We start from the raw sequence: 19514 nt of genomic DNA on the forward strand, positions 1-19514 counted from the left end.
CGGATGACAGAGCTTCTCACCCTATCTCTAAGGGAGAGCCCCGCCACAAGATCTGGGGCAAGATCTCTTCCACAACTCGGAGATGGCACTCCACCCTTTTCCAGTCGAGAACCATGGACTCTGACTTGGAGGTGCTGATTCTCATCCCAGTCGCTTCACACTCGGCTGCGAATCAATCCAGTGAGAGCTGAAGATCCTGGCCAGATGAAGCCATCAGGACCACATCATCTGCAAAAAGCAGAGACCTAATCCTGCAGCCACCAAACCAGATCCCCTCAACGCCCTGACTGCACCTAGAAATTCTGTCCATAAGTTATGAACAGAATTGGTGACAAGGGCAGCCCTGGCGCAGTCCAACCCTCACCGGAAATGGGTCCGATTTACTGACTGATTCACTGATCATACAGGGAGCGGACTGCCACAATCAGACAGTCCGTTACCCCATACTCTCTGAGCACTCCCCACAGGAATTTCCAGGGGACACGGTCGAAAGCCTTCTCAAAGTCCACAAAGCACATGTAGACTGGTTGGGCAAACTCCCATGCACCCTCAAAGACCCTGCCGAGAGTACAGAGCTGGTCCACAGTTCCAAGACCAGGACAAAAACCACACTGTTCCTCCTGAATCCGAGGTTCGACTATCCGGCGTAGCCTCCTCTCCAGAACACCTGAAAAGACCTTACCGGGAAGACTGAGGAGCGTGATCCCACAATAGTTGGAACACACCCTCCGGTTCCACTTCTTAAAGAGAGGAACCACCACCCCGGTCTGCCAATCCAGACGCACCGTCCCTGATGTCCACGCGTTGTTGCGGAGTCTTGTCAACCAAGACAGCCCCACAGCATCCAGAGCCTTAAGGAATTCCGGGCGGCCGAGGAGCTTTTTAACTACCTCGGCAACCTCAGCCCCAGAAATAGGAGAGCCCACCACAGATTCCCCAGGCCCTGCTTCCTCATAGGAAGACATGTTGGTGGGATTGAGGAGGTCTTCGGAGTATTCCCTCCACCGATCCACAACATCTGCAGTCGAGGTCAGCAGAACACCATCCTCACCATACACGGTGTTGATAGTGCACTGCTTCCCCTTCCTGAGGCGGCAGATGGTGGTCCAGAATCGCTTTGAAGCCGTCCGGAAGTCGTTATGCATGGCTTCAGTGAGTTATTGTGATGTAGACAAATTCCATATTTTTACCAATTTTCCCAGGAGATTTGCCATATTTTGAAATGCTAGTTTTGATGCTCCTCAGACCTGTAGAATTCAACACACCGAGTAAAGGTCTTTGTGAAACCCCCCGGGTGTTCTTTGAAACTAAATTAACCACAACATTAGTGTCGCATAAAACATCATGTCGCTACTGGTCCGATGTTTCCTCCCAAATTAAACAAAAAAAAGCCTTGTCTAGCTGTTTACTGATGTTCATGTTTGAATAACTTTTACTGCAAATGAGTATCGGCTCCAAATATCGGTAATAGGCCTCCCTGAAAAAAACGTATCAGTCGATCTCTAGTACATAATGTACAGGATACTTGTGTGGCCACTACTCTCTCGAATGACAAACTGAATTGTGTGTTTACTTTGCTGTTTTTGTCTTGTGATTCAGCTGTCAATGTAATGATGTCATGATGCAGCCGTCACTGAACCCCCTTGTCCAGGGATCCCCAAAAAAAGTGTTTGTTTAGGTGAAATTAATTCATTACAGCGATGGAATAAATTAAAACCTGATCTGTTTTCACACATTTTTAGGGCCAGGCTGGTACCATATAGGTTAGTCTGTTTTTATAAACAACCACTGCTTGAAGGTATTTGTTTTTGCTACAAAATCTGTACAAAATTATCAAAATTCCCCTTTTGTAATAAATGTACATTTTTCGAGTTGAGACTATCATTTTGGTTGTTAGAAATTATTCAATTGCAACCAACATCAGAAGATGGCTGTTCCATGAAAAGCTCCACAAAAAAAACATTTGAGCTATCAAAACAAGGAAACTGGAGGTATGTTGTTGTGCATGAACTCTTCATATTGTGTGTATCTATTAGAGATGCGCGGTTTGCGGGCACAACCGCGGAGTCCGCGGATTACCCGCGGATCGGGCGGATGAAATTTAAAAAAATTAGATTTTATCAGCGGGTCGGGTCGGGTCGGGTCGGGCGATTGAAATAAAAAAAAATTAGATTTTAAATAGATTCAGGCGGGTGGCAGTTAAACCAATTCGGAAATATATATACATAGTTAAATGTTGTTACCCACATACGAAAAACGAGCAGGCACCTGCTGCATATGCCACAACAGAAGAAAAAAAAAAAAAGAGATGGACACTTTTACGGAGCGGAGAAGGCCCCCGACGCCTCGCCGGGTCCGGGACCGAGGCCCTCTCCGAGGCCCCTTCCCCCGAGAGGGCCCCACCGGGAGCTGTAGCTGAGGCGATCCGCGAGAAGGGCCCGACGCATGTCCAGGGTCACCACCGCGCCCACCGCACCGACACCCCGCCTCGTCCGCCTTCGCCGCGGCCGGCGTCACGCGCAGCAGGTAAGCAGCTTACCTGCCCGCCACCCCCGTGGCCGGGGGCTCGTAACAGGGGTCACTCCGCGCGCTCCGCCCGCGCAGCTTACCTGCCCGCCACCCCTGTTGCCGGGGGCGCGTAACAGGGGTCACTCCGCGCGCAGTGCGCTCACGAAAGGGGTGGGGCTCACCCTGGTTGATATAGACAGCAGCTAGGACGGTGGCCATGGAAGTTGGAACCCGCTAAGGAGTGTGTAACAACCCACCTGCCGAATCAACTAGCCCTGAAAATGGATGGCGCTGGAGCGTCGGGCCCATATACCCGGCCGTCGCCGGCAGCGAGACGCGCTTGGAGGTGCGCTCAGCGGGGCTCCCATATGATTGCGCACTGGTGTGCGTCTGGGTCGTGACAGCGTGGCACGCGAATGTCTGTGCTGCATTGGATCAGTCTCCTTTCTTTAACAGGCAAAAGCTTTATAACCTCACTAATGCCTTGCATCGTCTATATTAGATATATAACAACGGGCGGGTGCGGGCGGATGGCGGGCGGATGCGGTTCTGATCAAATGTTAGATCGGGTGGATTGCGGATGGTTGACGACTTTCTGATGCGGTTGCGGATGAAATAATTGCCTATCCGCGCATCTCTAGTATCTATTGTAGTTATTTTATTGAAATAAAATATGGTTAAAAGATTTCAACAAAATCATGGTATCTACGCCTGTCGCTTGGTTTTCAAATGATTTAGAAAACAGGACCCAGTGTATTAAATACGAGGGCACTTGGTTTGGATTTTGTCACTGTTCATAAAGAGGTGCCTCAGGGAGCCCTATCTCCTTGTGATTCTTTTAACAAACCTTCAGTATCTTACATCTACACAAAAACACCACAATCCAAGAGATTTTTTTACTCAGTCTCTATCTCCTTGATTAGATCGATATTTTAACTTTCCTAAAATCGTGTTTTGGTAATTTTTGTTAGTGTTTACAAATTCAGAGAATGTGTGTAGTAAAACAGAATAAGGAACAAGTTTAAATATTGTGTCTATATTGTTGCACTGTCAAGAGCACTCACCATAAATAAATGTAAGAATATATTGTCAAAACACGTGCTCGGTAGCGGATGATTTCACTCATGGATGATCTGTATGGAAATCATCATCTTTTGTGAAAGTGTAGTCCTGTAGAAAGAAACGTCATGACATTAATATTGAAGTTCAAATGATTTATATTGTATACTGTTTGATAGCCCTGTGAGGAATTCATAGTACATTTTTGTCCCCTGCTTCTTGAAAAAAAATTGGAATCAAGAATCGTTGGGAACCGTAGTCAGAACTAGTAACCGGAAACGGAAACCGAATTGTCCATATTGAAAACGATGCCCAACCTGAATCATGTGCTGTGTTGATTTTGAAAAGTCTTACTTGGTAGTCCATTCTCTTGATGTTGGGCACATCCATGTTGTGGGTAGAAGGACAGATGTCTTCATACTTTTTCCCGGAGAAGATGTCGATGCCGACCAGGTGGACCTGCACAGGAACAGAGATTGTAGCACTACCCTTTTGCCACATATATTAGGTTTTACCCCCGTTACCAACCTTGGCGTGGCCGTGCTTGCCTGTCTTAGAGGTGGACATCTCAACGATCTTGCAGGGTCGTCCTTTAAGCACGACATGGCCATTTTTGCGCAGGGCGGAGCACTGCATGGGGTAAGTGGCGGATGCCCCGGCATCGCCTGTCTGGAAATCCAGCTCTGCATCTGCCATGTCTGCTACGGCGGAACACAAATAAGGTTGACGGTAGATTTGTCATATTTCCATCTGTGTATTTTATACAGAGGCCCAAGTCGGGGGGAAACTGCTACAACTGGTTGGACTTTTGCCAAGCACAACTGTGCAATTAGATAGTGATGTTAGTGTCACACTTCACACTTTGTGACCTATGTATGACATTGGATAAAGGTCAACTTGAGTGTAAATTAAGTGTCAATGCGGCTCTGATAGTATCTCAAGAAGCACAAAATGACTAGTTTGACTGCATATACCAGTATGACCAGTGCTTGTCACAAACAGGTAAAAAAGAGGAGTGAAAAATCTGACTATTATGGCAGTGTAAAAGTGCTGTCGCAGCTCTGATACTAACTAAAATGTGTCGGCCCTGAGATCGTAATTTGGGAGTTTAAACCCCGAGTCATACAAAAGACTATAAAAATGTGACCCATTACCTCCCTGCTTGACACTCAGTATCAAGGGTTGGAATTGGGGGTTAAATCACCAAAAATGATTCCCGGGCGTGGCCACCGCTGCTGCTCACTGCTCCCCTCACCTCCCAGGGGGTGATCAAGGGTGATGGGTCAAATGCAGGCAATAATTTCGCCACACTTACTGTGTGTGTGTGAGACAATCATTGGTACTTTAACTGTAACTTTAAAAAGGCGGTAAATTGCCAGTTTGATTTTGTGACCTCCATTCCATTTTGGTGCTGCTTTTACAGAACAAGGGCACAGAAAAACAGGTTGCTAAATCACGGTTTTAAATGGTAGTGTGTCCCGTCTGTGTTGCCGCTTTGATACAACCTAAAAAAAGCGTTAAATTCCTAGCTTGAATTTGTGACAAGTATCTCAGGAAAAATGTATCAGTGCAGTAACAGTAGATTTATTCACCTGTGCCAAAGTACGCAGCTCAGCAGGATATTTTCACAACTGCAACCAGACAGTTAAATGTTGTTAGCATCTTGTACGATGGACAAAATACAGGCTGTGATGCTACTTCTGAAGGAGGACAAATGCTCGGTCAAATCTGTACTCACAACTTTTCATGTCGGAAACAGTGATACCAGGGCTCAAATTTAACCACGGCAACCGCGGCAATTGCCGCGACCGCTCTCTCATATTCCGTAATGCCCATAAAAATTTACCGACATTTGCGGCAACAACTTGCCGTGACCGCACTTGACTTTTTACTTGGTAACGGACGAGGGATATAATGGTCAACAGCATAATGATAATTTGCGATAAAATTCCAGATGGTTAGTCATACTCCTTTATAATATACTGAACCCCCTTCATTTATTGATGCATGTTAGATAACATGAACTCAGGCGCATGTGCACTAATGTCGTATTGTTCATTACTCATGACGGACCAACAACATTAATTTCTCTTCGAGGGTATCCCCTTGGAGTATACTTAGTCAACAGACTTACATTTCACACTAAGGGTGGTCATATAAACAACGCCAACACTGTCATAAATCTGTGCCATATGGTGAGACCACACTAAACAACAATGACAATTACATTTCGGGAGAACATTTGTATTGCAACACAACTTAAACACAACAGAACACATTCCCAGAATTCCTTGCAGCACCAACTCTTCCGGGACACGACAGTAATTTTCCCTCGCTTCCCGCTGAGTGTTTAAGAGCGCAATGCTGTTAGATGGAGACAGGTGTGGACAATATTGGAGACACTCGTCCCCACACTAAAAGTATACAGCAAAGGAGAAAAACTATATGATGTTGCTTTCATTTTGACAATACAGCTTCCATCAGCTGCTGTGACTGAGTGTGACTGAGTTAATGAGGTGAGAAAACACGCTGTCACTCCTGTTTTTTTTTGTTGTTGGCCAAACTGTTGTACTGAACCACAAAGGGGCGTTGGGGAAGAACACATCTTGTTTATTAGACTTTATCTTCATTAGCCAAACTGCTTTGTGTTTTATTTTGGTACCAAAAAGTAAACGCCATGTTTTTTTACATTACTTGTGGTTTTTTTCATGTCACAAAGGTATTACTTTAAAAACCATTTTGCACATCATTTTGTTAATGTTTTATTGTGTATAGTTAATTCCTATACGACATATTTCTGCTCAAACTCTTAATGGATCTGTCCCGATATAGCATCTGCATGTACATAACTTAAAAAAAAATAATAAAATAAAAATACTTTCCTCTAACAAAAGGTAAACATAGAGATAAAGGCATCATGAAATGACAAAAAGCTGACAAATTTATATTAATAATGAATACAAAAAACTGTATATGTATCCATGCATGATTTGGAGCCCCTGCCTGGAAAGAAAATAATGTTTGCCTTGGTGCCCTTCTAACTTGCCTCGGTGCCCTAAAATATGAGCCCTCCTTTAAGACAACACTTGCCTTGATCTTAAAAAGTTAAAATTTGAGGCCTGTAATACAGAACAGCCAAAGAGAATAGAGGAATCAAATTGCAATCACCAAAGCGATAAAATTAGATCCTGCCTTTTCCTTCATACTATGTGCTAACTATCAGGTAGGACTGGACAATTAATACAATTTTAATTTTGATTTAGATTATGGCTTCTCCTCGGGGTCCCACAGGAAGAGCTGGACGAAGTGGCTGGGGAGAGGGAAGTCTGGGCTTCCCTGCTTAGGCTGCTGCCCCCGCGACCCGACCTCGGATAAGCGGAAGAAGATGGATGGGCGGATGGACCATTATGAAAATATAATAATCGATAAAATAAATTGTATTATTGAGCTGCGCAGCGTGCATGCAAATTCATATTAAACAAAAAATTAAAAATAATACATTTTTTAACTCACCTCGTCTCACAGAATGTAGTTTCTCATTAAATATCCTTCTTGAAAATGGCCTGGCAAATGTACTGTATATCTGCCATCTAATCAACATTTCGCTCTCTCCTTCTTTGTGGGTTAAAAAAGGGTGGGTACCGGTGATTTCTCTGCTAGCTACTATGGCTCCCGTGCCACTTCCTGCTTTCGAAAATCACAACTTGTGATTGGATACTCACTTTGGAGTGACACGTGAGTATTCAATCACAGTCACATTTAAGACAACCTAGAAGGTCTACTGTGAACAACTTGTGATCTGATTGGCAGGGGTCGGCAACCTTCACCACTCAAAGAGCCATTTTGACCAGTTTCACAAATTAAAGAAGAAAATGGGAGCCACAAAACTCTGTTAAAATTTAAAATGAAATAACACTGCATACAAAGTTTTTTTTTTTTTTGCTTTGTGCTATGTATAAACCAGGGGTCTCAGACACACAGCCCGCACCTTGATATGAAAATTTTAATGTTACTGCGGCCCGCGAGTTTTGTATGAATGGCACTTGACAGCGTCATACTTGCTAATGTTGTGTCGTTCGCGAACGATTCGTTTGAACGAACGAATCTTTTGAGTGAACGTACTGAACCGTATCACTTCATGAACTGATTCGTTCCTTTCTCAGTTCAGTTGAGCTCCGCCGCGACCATGCCGGTATGAGTGGAACTGGCGAATTCTGTGACTCACTGAACCCTCGACGTCGGCGAATGACGCAGCCAGCTACTCATCATGGGGGCGGGGGGAGGGACTGAGCGAATGTGATGGTTGGGGGGGGAGCAAGGTTGGGGTGGGCGGGGTTTGGTGGTAGCAGGGGTGTATAATGTAGCCCGGAAGAGTTAGGGCTGCATGGGATTCTGGGTATTTGTTCTGTTGTGTTTATGTTGTGTTATGGTGCGGATGTTCTCCCGAAATGTGTTTTTCATTCTTGTTTTGTGTGGGTTCAAAGTGTGGCGCATTATGAGTAAGAGTGTTAAAGTTGTTTTATATGGCCACCGTCAGTGTAACCTGTGTGGCTGTTGACCAAGTATGCCTTGCTGTCACCTAAGTGAGAAAGCAGCAGTTGCATACATCATGTGGCTGGGCATGTTGCATACATCATGTGGCTGGGCTAGCACGCTGTTCAGTGTTTCCCACAGGACAGGCATCTATTTGTGGTGGTGTGGTCGGGGGGCGGCAGCGGCGATGACCAAGAAGAACGCGGAGTTGGAATATAATTACAACATTTTATGTACATATTTATAAACAGATTTGAACAATTAGTGATTAACTGAAATATATTTATTAATTGTGATTCTTACAAAAAATATATCTTATAAAATACAAAAGCTAAAATGTCTCTTAAAGCTCTGCCCCTTTAATTAGTGAATACTAAATAATTTAACTTTAGCCTACTACTACAACCATATTATTTACCAGCAACATGAAGTGAAACAGAAGCAGAGGTGTCCTGCCACAGTCAGTCAACCTCCTCCTCCTCCTGCTGCTGCTGCTGAACAGGTCGCACCTGTGGTCCGGACTGTAGGCCTACCTCCTCTCCAAGTCGAGCCCTTTTCGGCCGTTTAAAATATTTTTCTATACTCCTCTGTGTGAAGGAGTGAACATCCAACATTAGAATTTATTACTAACGAGCAGAACCGCTCAATGTACAGTGCCGTCTAACGTTAAGCGGCAGCAGCTCAACACATGCAGGGTTCAACGTTAAGGTTTTTTTCTACTTGCCTGACTTCTCAAATCTACTTGCCCCAATATTTTTACTTGTCCTGCCTAGGTTTTTTTCTGGCTGTGTAGTGCTCATGGCTTATATCTTACTAAAATTCTTCCCGTTGACTATTTACAACACTACACAGTATTTATTATTATTATTATTATTATCTATAATTACATTTAAATGGCATTGCATACATATAAAATTAAATGCTATTTCACATTATTTGACCAGTAGCAGTTACACCCATCTGAACAGGTCAGCCACCTGTTTAAAGCCCGATCACAGTTGAAATCTTGAAATGAAGGGCCTTTAGTGGCCAAAACATTAACCTGGACAACATTTTAACAGCTGGTTGGCTCAGATTTTATTCTTTTCATTGCATTCACATGCTGCAGTGGACAGTGGACAATTTAGCTTCAGTCCATGTGTGTTTATTGACAGTCAAACAGCGGCGGTGTTAATGAAGCAGCGTCAGGCTGCTCACCGTCAGTGAAACGCTCGGTGAAATCGCGGATTAACGTTAAATATATGACGAGCCGCGAGCGATGCAGCTATAACCTATCTACCTATAACACCTGTAAAAATGAAGCAATGCTACCACGCTAGCAAGGCACCATTTAAGTTTTTTTCCCCATGGCATCCTGGATCAAGGCTTTCAGCAGCTTTTGGACGTTTGCGGTAGAAACGTAGGAAGCGCCATCATTATGAAAAGCAGCCGGCAAGTATTTTAATCCCGTCCGTCCGTCCGTCCCTCTTCTTCTTCTTCTTCTTCTGGCCCACCAGGTGAATTAAGTGCTATTGGCGGAGTTACAATGCATAGTAGGCTACCGCCACCTACTGCACCGGAGGTGTAACTACAAGCAACATTCACAGACAGTCCCATTGCTTTTATGAGCGGTCGAGCGAGTCAAAAGCCGAAAAATCCATTTGTGGCGGACGTAATTCTTTCGTGGCGGGCCGCCACAAATAAATGAATGTGTGGGAAACACTGCTGTTAGTACATGTAGAGGGCGTTAAATGCTGTACCATCACGGCACGCCCTTATTATAATTGTTAGGGTGAAAATCTGAGAATATTTGCCCCGGGAGATTTCTGGGAGAGGCACTGAAATCCAGAAAATCAGGAGGGGCGGTAAGGTAAGTATGCAGCTGAGCTGCATCAGAGTGATCAAAGAGCCGCATGCGGCTCCGGAGCCGCGAGTTGCCGACCCCTGGGCTATGGCAACCATCTGTCAACTGAATGTCCTTTGCTCGTGTACACTGCACAGCCGTCGCTAATGTTGATTCAGAAAGCCTCTGGCAGAATTCAGACAGCACAGGCAACAAGGTTGCGGAATTCTGATTGGATAGACGTAATAACAAGCAACACTGGAGCCTAATATGACATAAAGGGAGTATGATGAATATTTTTTATAGGTTTATGGAAAGTAAATTCAAAATAAAATGAACTTTGTTAATTTATGATCATTGATTTAGGTTAGGCCAGCAGAGAAGGCCGGCCTTGTTGGCCCTGACAGCACACCACTGCTAATCAATAATCACCAAACTCAACAAAAAAGGAAGGCGTATGACTTCTGCGTTCACGAAACAAACGCGGACGCATTAGTTAGTTAATCAATAAAACGGAATTCGCTGACAAATGCAAAATAATTACAAACGCTAATTGGTTGAACAGTGGCCTTCCTAAAACTTATTTTTCGAACACAGCACTGCCATCACAGAACGCTAGACGACTTGTTTATTGCTAGTTTCTTGTGTATTTCTATTACAACAAACTAAACATCGGAGAGGAACAAGAATGAAAGGAAATTTTGACTTGCAGGAATTTGTATTGGGCAGCCTTGTGCCGAAGAACACTGATCAGTGGATCTAACTTGCAGTGTTTCTATACAGTCGTAGTAAAAAAAGTTTTGTCTCAAGCTGTGGCTCATCACCACATACCAATGTCTGCAATTTTCAGATGACACTTTCTTGGGCAGCAACATATTTGCATTGCTTACAATAAAGCAGGCACATCTATTGTGATGTATACTTTGTTAACATGGTAAAATCAGAACTTGTATTGACATTTTTGGTATTACTTGTTTTCATTTGAACTTCAGGAATTTACTTTGGTGCTATTTTGTTTTGAAATGCTATTTATGTTTCAAATGCAGTTTATTATGTTGTATGTCATGCCCCTGTGACCATTGTTTTTTCAGACTTGGAGTTTTGTTTATTATTCAGATACATTTTTCACATAAATTAATACATCACTTAATTACAACAATATCATACCATGTCATCACCAAATAAGTTTAATGTTACTTTATTATTTTTTTTACAAAAATAGGAATATAAGAACTAGAAAGAAATGTATATTTGAAAGTGTCTATATTTTTCACAATTACTGATTCTTTGAATAAAAATTGAATGTGGTCCGAAAAATTTGTCTGGCGTTCAGGCTTGTAAGTTGTCACGACAGGTGGGGGAAATAATCGATTTTTAGATGCATCACAATTCAGACATGGACGATTACATAATCGATTAGTAAATGTCAATAATTGATCTATGTATTGTAAATTAAGTAATGCAGACAGTTCTAAAATTTGTCTGACTGCAGCAAGCCACCTCATTGAGAGATCCCTGTGAGCAGCAGTGTGCGCCGCACTCGGGAAAGTAACAATTTCCGTAGCTTAGCTATTTTTAGACCCATGTAGCGGTTAGCTAAGCTACATGCTACAAAAGAAGCGATAGGGAGAAGAGAAAGAAGTGGACTAGTGCAACTCCACAGGCAGGGGACAACATATACAGGAAAGATCAATGATTGGTTGGTTTACGTATAAGAACATCCATGATTGGTTCGTTTACTATGAGTCACGATTGGTTAATAGTAAGGCAAAACATTACGGACAGGCCAATCAGAGGCAAGATAGGGCAGGTCATGGAACCAGGAAGGGAAAACACAACAGACATCCCTAATGACGACAAGAGTCAGAGAAGAGAAAAGAGAATTTTAAAGCGAAATGTACAACGAAATGAGGAGGATCATAGCCGCACAATGAAGTCAAGTCACTTACTTTGCGCGGACCACTTCTAGTTGGACCACAGAACCGTACGTGTGTGTCCATTACTTCATCGACTGGGAATTAAAAAGTGCCTGCCTGCATGCCTGGAAATGTATTTTTTATCTGAGTTTGATACATGTTGTATTATTTGCACAGCTATGTTATTTATTTTACGAGGAAATAATATTTTTCTATTTTATTTATGTTATGTAATTCTGTGCTAATTAAACAGTTTATTTTCTGTGCTGTAAATACCCATCTTGAATAAGTGGGTTAAAAAAAGTGCCACTGATTGTTTCCAGTACAGTGGTCATTCACTTTAATTTCAGTGAATATTGCTCAAAAATGAATATCTTTATATGAATATTTTCGCCGTCGAGATATATATCGAATATCGAGTTTAAGAAAAAATATATCGAGATATACTTTTTCGTCCATATTGCCCAGCCCTAATTAAAATACATAAATTAAAGATGCATCAGTAATCGATTTTTAATCGAATCGAAGCTCCTGAGCCGTAAATGTAATCGAATGGTGAGGTGCCCAAAGATTATTTTATGTTACATTCGGGCATAGTTACTTCATCACATACTAAACGCCATATGAGGGCAGGATATAATTGCTTAAAACACATTGGAAAGTTAGCGCCCTCTGCTAATAGGTTGCAAACAGTCCCTTTCAGTGAGTAAACACAGAACTTTCCCAGTTCCCACTCAAATGACCGCCTGTGAGTCCCAGGTGCTCACTCCACTGAAAACCCGTCAACATCACTGAGCTAGCATTGCTTAATTTAGGTGCTAAACTAATGCAGTCTCAGCCACCTGCAACAAGTCCATGGCGGTGATATTCTTATGATTCAAGGAATTGTACACATAAGGTATTGTAAGTAATGTCGCGTTCCGTTTTTAACAACCCAACACAGCCCTTTCTCATTATGCACCAATGGCAAGGTTGCATTCAGGAACAATCGGAATTATGAGCATCAATATCAATATCTGGGGCAGCACGGTGGAAGAGGGGTTAGTGCATCTGCCTCACAATACGAAGGTCCTGAGTAGTCTTGGGTTCAATCCCGGGCTCGGGATCGTTCTGTGTGGAGTTTGCATGTTCTCCCTGTGACTGCGTGGGTTCCCTCCAGGTACTCTGGCTTCCTCCCACCTCCAAAGACATGCACCTAGGGCAGGGGTCGGCAACCTGCGGCTCCGGAGCCACATGCGGCTCTTTGATCACTCTGATGCGGCTCAGCTGCATACTTGCCGACCCTCCCGATTTTCCCGGGAGACTTCCGGATTTTAGTGCCTCTCGCGGAAATCTCTCAGGATGAATATTCTCCGATTTTCACCTTTACAATAATAATAAGGGCGTGCCATGATGGTACAGCATTTGGCACCCTTTACAATCTGTATAAACAGTGTGCCAGTGCAGTCTCTTGTTGTATGCATCTTTTGAAGGCACACGGAAGTGACAGCAAGGCATACTTGGTCAAAAGCCACACAGGTTACACTGACGGTGGCCATATAAAACAACTTTAACACTCTTACTAATAATGCTCCACACTTTCAACCAAAACCAAATAAGAATGACAAACACATTTCGGGAGAACATCTGCACCTTAACACAACAGAACAAATACCCAGAATCCCATGCAGCCCTGACTCTTCCGGGCTACATTATACACCCCTGCTACCACCAAACCCCGCCCCCACCCCAACCCTGCACCCTCACACATCAACACCCCCCCCCCCCTATAATGTAGCCCGGAAGAATTAGGGCTGCATGGGATTCTGGGTATTTGTTCTGTTGTCTTTATGTTGTGTTACGGTGCAGATGTTCTCCCGAAATGTGTTTGTCATTCTTGTTTGGTGTGGGTTCACAGTGTGGCGCATTATTAGTAAGAGTGTTAAAGTTTTTTATATGGCCACCGTCAGTGTAACCTGTGTGGTTGTTGACTAAGTATGCCTTGCTGTAACTTACGTGAGCAAGCAGAAACCTCATACAACGTGTGGTTGGGCCGGCACGGTGGTTGTGGTGGGTGATAAATGCTGTACCATCACGGCACGTTCGAGAAAATAGCCGTCCTGAAATTCGTAGTCTGCTGGAAAATTCGGGAGGGTTATCAAGAATGACGCTGTCAAGTGCCATTCATTTAAAACTCGTGGGCCGCACTAACATTCAATTTTCATATTAAGGTGTGGGCCGCGTGTCTGAGACCCTTGGTTTAAACATAGCACAAAGCACACAAAAAACTTTGTATGCAGTGTTATTTCATTTTAAAATTCTAAAGATTTTTGTGGCTCCCATTGCTTTCTTTAATTTGTGAAACTGTTCAAAATGGCTCTTTGAGTGGTAAAGGTTGCCGACCCCTGACCTAGGGATAAGTTGATTGGCAACACTAAATTGGCTCTAGTGTGTGGATGTGAGTGTGAATGTTGTCTGTCTATCTGTGTTGGCCCTGCGATAGGTGGCGACTTGTCCAGGGTGTACCCCGCCTTCCGCCCAATTGTAGCTGAGATAGGCTCCAGCGCCCCCCGCGACCCCAAAAGGGAATAAGCTGTAGAAAATGGATGGATGGATGGAATATCAATAACTATATTCTGTATTGCTGCAATAATTATGACAATTTTTTGTTGATTGTATGTCCTACTTTTTAATGTGTATTTCACCTTTAATCTGTATAATGTTAGTATTTCAATAACTAGTCTGTTCAACCTGAAATTCCATAACAATGACATTTGATTGTTTTTTGCAAGTTTTTGGTTCAGGCACTGTTTAAGCACCAGCACCGTTTTCCTAGTATTGATCTGGTACTACTACTGGTTAAACTCTAAACCATGGGTGTCAAACTCTGGCCCACGGGCCAAATTTGGTAATTTCACTTGGCCCTTGAGGCGATATCAAATTAACACTAAAGCTGGCCCGCCGACTATATATTGCGGCGGTGCCGCGGTAACACCGCATTCACCGCTAATTCTAATACATGCCAACCCTCCTGGGAGTCTTCCAAAATTCAGCTCCCCTCCCGAAAACCATCACGTCTGCTTTTCAGACAGTCCAACGAGTGCTGGCCCAGTCACATAACATGTGCGGCTTCTACACCCACACACAATTGAATGCAATGCATACTTCATCAACAGCGATACAGGTTACACTGAGGGTAGCCGAATAAAAAACTTTAACACTGTTAGAAATATACGTCACACTGTGAATCCACACCAAACAAGAATGACAAACACATTTCGAGAGAACATCCGCACCGTAACAAAACACTAAAGGTGTGTGTGTGTGGGGGGAGGTTTGGTGGTAGCGGGGGTGTATTTTGTAGCGTCCCAGAAGAGTTAGTGCTGCAAAGGATTCTGGGTATTTGTTCTGTTGTGTTTATGTTGTGTTACGGTACGGATGTTCTCCCGAAATGTGTTTGTCATTCTTGTTTGGTGTGGATTCACAGTGTGGCGTATATTTCTAACAGTTTTAAAGTTTTTCATACTGGCACCCTCAGTGTAACCTGTATTGCTGTTGATGAAGTATGCGTTGCATTCACTCGTGTGTGCGTACAGAATCCGCACATATCTTGGCACTGGGTCTGAACGATGTTAGAATGGATGAAAAGCGGCTGTGACGATAGCTCGTAGAGGACGTTAAAAGCAGTGCATATAAGGCACGCCCCCAAGACTGGTGGATGAGTTATAATGACTGATGAACACCTTCGTTCGATAATGAAGGTTGCCTCAGCTCAAAGCCTGAGCCCCGACATTAATGAACCACATGAAAAGATGCCAGGTATCTGGCTTGGGCACATCAGATTAGATCAGTGTGTTGCAAACTGAGCAGTTTAAAGTCCTGAATGGTTGCTTTATTCATTGTTATTTCATTTTCAATTTTATTAGCCTGTGGAAAAAGTTAATGTTGATATTTACCTCAGACGGCTGCAAATAGAAAAGAGGCATTCAATTTTTATTTAAATTGTATTTGATATGCCATTGATATTTTTTAATTATTATTATTATTATTTGAAACTCGATTTTGCATGTCACTATAAAGTTATATAAGCCTTGCTTGTTCAATATTCAATGCAAAACTTGTTTGGGTCCCTATTAAAAGGTTAATTTGTTCAACCTTGGCCCGCGGCTTAGTTTAGTTTTCAATTTTGGCCCACTCTGTATTTGAGTTTGACACCCCTGCTCTAAACGATACCCATACCTTGCGTGTGGGCAGCACTTCGGTTCTCCCCCGCCTCAATTGCCAAAAGTGCTTTTGCTCATGTGGAGCTGAAAATGTTTCTTAAACAGTTAATTCAGGCTGGCTGGTGGCCATACTTTGACCCTGTAACAGATGAATCAGCCATTTTTATTAGAATAACACTTTAGCGATGTAAGGTTAGTGTATTAACCAATATTAACATAGTACACAAATAAATGAACCAAATTGTCTATCAAAAAATTCCAAAAAGGAATGTGACTTAAAAAACAACAATAATAACAGCAGGAAGTTCATGGTAACAGTGATGCTTGCGGCCTAGCAGGGCGGTCCCACTTCGCCGCATCCATCCAGTGCGCATGCAGTGATTACGCTCAACACACTCAACGACTACGGATAACCACATTTTAGCCCAAAAAACACACACAACAAACACGTCTTAATATCTCGCCTATTTTTACATGTTGTTTTGAATACTAGCCTGCTGATGGAGCTGGTATGAGAGCATGCAGCTAGCTTAATGTAATGACGAAGCCATTACTTCGGGTTGGAAACGCTGCAGTGTCAACACGAGAGCTGACACTTATTTTAACTATGTCAACAAAAACATTCCATATTTCTTAAAATGTTACAGTAATAAATAAATAAAAGTGGTACAAATGGGAGAGTACTGGTTGGCTAGCTTGTTGTGCGCACGAGACGATGTTTCAATGAGCTGCTTTAAACCCAGACACAGGTGTTTGGATTCTGAGCACACGCCTGAGATAAAACATCATTATGTGGATTTATTCATTCAAAACTCACCTTTTAGAGAATATAAATCCCCTCTCTTGCTCTACTTTCCCCTCTCTTTTACTCCCTTTGTTGTTATTGTTAGCCGCCAGTTGTATTCGTCTTTAATCTTCTGTATGGCACTCCCAACAGATTGTCTTTTTTTAAATAAACCCCCAAGGCTGTTTAGGCGTCAAAGTGCGCCGCTGTCACCGCCGGACCGGAGAAAAAACAGGCAGCTCCTTCGGTCCCGTTGTTCGAGTGGCGTCAGCGGCTTTGGCTGGACCGCACTGCCCGCCCTCTCTCTCATCCCAATCCAGTCTGTGATGGAACAAAACATTTGCCTACTTTCCTTTATAACTATCAAAATAAAAACCCCGCTATTCCTCCGCTGTGGTGTCGTAGACATGTCAGTACACGTTTAATTAATTAAAATGTTTTTAACAGTCAATATCATTACGTTAAACGGACATATATTTAACACACATACAGTGCAGGTTTCAATTCTAGTTAATCCTATGTAAAAATGCTTTTAGTTTGAAGGTAAAATGTATCCGGGTGGATACTTGTGACTTGACGCTCGTCATCCATGAGAACTGACTGCTGCTTGTGCATATGCGCAGTATTCATTATTCATACCTGATTAATTTAGATTATATTACATTTGATTGGATAAGAAATACTGAAATATGTCAAATTTTAACATAACTGTTTAAAGTCATAAAAATAACTTAACCATTGTACAGTACAACGAAAAAAATCAACAAGCCAGGGAGCCGAGCCTCTTCACATTGCAGCTGTTGCGCTGAGCAGCGAGGACAGACGCAGAGACACAGCAAAAACTCACGGTCCTCGGGTTATCAGAGTCAGAAACACAATTAGCTTTACTGGCCAAATATAACACATGAAGAATGTGAATTGGTAGACTGTAAAGAACAACTATGAGAGAGTGGCCACGCCCTTATTCTTCTCCGGTTTCGGTGTTGCCGCGATGAATGCCCTCAAAATGTTTCAAAAAAGTTGGCACAAGTGGCAAAAAGACTGAGAAAGTTGAGGAATGCTCATCAAACACTTATTTGGAACATCCCACCAGTGAACAGGCTAATTGGGAACAGGTGGGTGCCATGATTGGGTAAAAAAGCGGCTTCCATGAAATGCTCAGTCATTCACAAACAAGGTTGGGGCGAGGGTCACCACTTTGTGAACAAATGCGTGAGCAAATTGTCAAACAGTTTAAGAACAACATCTCTCAACAAGCTATTGCAAGGACTTTAGGGATTTCACCATCTACGGTCCGTAATATCATCAAAAGGTTCGGAGAATCTGGAGAAATCACCAGTGTTGGGTTGATTACTGAAAACCAGTAACTAGTTACAGTTACTAGTTACTTTATTTCAAAAGTAACTTAGTTACTAACTCAGTTACTTAGACCAAAAAGTAATGCATTACTGTGAAAAGTAACTTTTTAGTTACTTCTTTTTTTTTAAGGCTCCCATTAGTGCCCTTTTAGCCTTCATTTCAGTACAGTTATTGCACTGGAGAATAATACTATATGTTGATCAACTTGACATGCATTTGCATCACTGAACTTTGCTAAGCCATGTCGTCTACATACAACACACAAAGACAAAGACATGTTTCAAAGGGCCAATTTATTTCAGGCCAGAACAACTTGCCAACACTATTCTAAATAGCTGCAACATAACATACATAAGTAACAAACAGCATAATAACAACATAGCTGTCTGTATAAACCTGGCTTCACCCAAGGAAGGCACACATCACATGATTATATGTCATGTCACTATATACAGTACTGCTATACACGCAAAGCCTAACCAGGCATTGTTTTCTCTCAAGGAATTGTGAAATAAAATCATGTCTTCAGGAGATCAACACTGTACTGAAGCCCAGAACACTCGTCGCATTTCCCCAGTTTTAGTTTAGAGATAAGGAAAGATTGGCCTGGCTCACTAGGATCCCTCTTTATGTTTGTGAACTTTATAGTCTATACATTTAGAGTGATGTGATAATCAAACACTCTAGAAGTTTAGAATGTAAGAATATACAAGAGAATTGGCAGAGTGTGTATCTTCAGTGATGAATGATGAGCAGAGGCAGAGTTTAGAGAGTTTTCTTTAGCTCGTTTTTCATTTTTATGTACTCATTGTCCACTGTATCCAGGTACGTGGAAAATGTTTTCCGTGCCATTTGCTGTTTGACGCCGGTGTCATGCTAATTAGCTGCCTGAATCGGGTGACTCCACTGTAGAAATAGCCTGCATGTCTTCTAGCACATACACTGCAATGGCTCTATCAATGTTGTCCTGACAGACATCTTCAACATCTCGCTGACCCAGGCTGTGGTACCATCATGTTTTAAGACGGCCACAATCATTCCAGTGCCTAAAAAACCCACAACCTCCTCCCTAAATGATTATCGCCCCGTTGCACTCACCCCCATCATACTGAAGTGCTTCGAGAGGCTGGTAAAGGAATATATTGTCTCCAGACTTCCCCCCACATATTGCCCTAACCGCTCCACAGAGGACACCATCTCCTCTGCACTCCACCTGAGCTTAGAACATCTGGAAGGAAAGGACACACACGTGCGAATGTTGTTTCTGGACTTCAGCTCAGCATTCAACACCATCATCCCGCAGCACTTGGTGAGCAAACTGGCCCCCCTTG

At 42.9% G+C, this 19514-nt stretch overlaps 1 protein-coding gene across 4 annotated transcripts in view; it reads right to left on the reverse strand.

Annotated features, from left to right (window-relative positions):
• Window positions 1-17138, reverse strand: part of LOC133606822 (eukaryotic translation initiation factor 5A-1) — a 28545-nt gene extending 11407 nt beyond the window's left edge. The window contains exons 1-4 of one of the 4 annotated variants that reach the window (XM_061961179.2): window positions 16858-17138; window positions 5160-5198; window positions 4096-4265; window positions 3922-4026 (exon numbers count right to left, since the gene is read on the reverse strand). In XM_061961179.2, coding sequence (XP_061817163.1) covers window positions 3922-4026; window positions 4096-4263 — 273 coding nt within the window. In that variant the 5' untranslated portion in view covers window positions 4264-4265; window positions 5160-5198; window positions 16858-17138. Of the gene's footprint in view, window positions 1-3921; window positions 4027-4095; window positions 4269-5159; window positions 5199-16857 lie in introns of all 4 variants that reach the window. The other 3 variants (XM_061961180.2, XM_061961178.2, XM_061961177.2) reach the window with 3 other exon arrangements.
• Window positions 17139-19514: the final 2376 nt, after the last annotated feature.

Source organism: Nerophis lumbriciformis, linkage group LG05 (genome assembly GCF_033978685.3).
Source record: "Nerophis lumbriciformis linkage group LG05, RoL_Nlum_v2.1, whole genome shotgun sequence".
NCBI lineage: Eukaryota > Metazoa > Chordata > Actinopteri > Syngnathiformes > Syngnathidae > Nerophis > Nerophis lumbriciformis.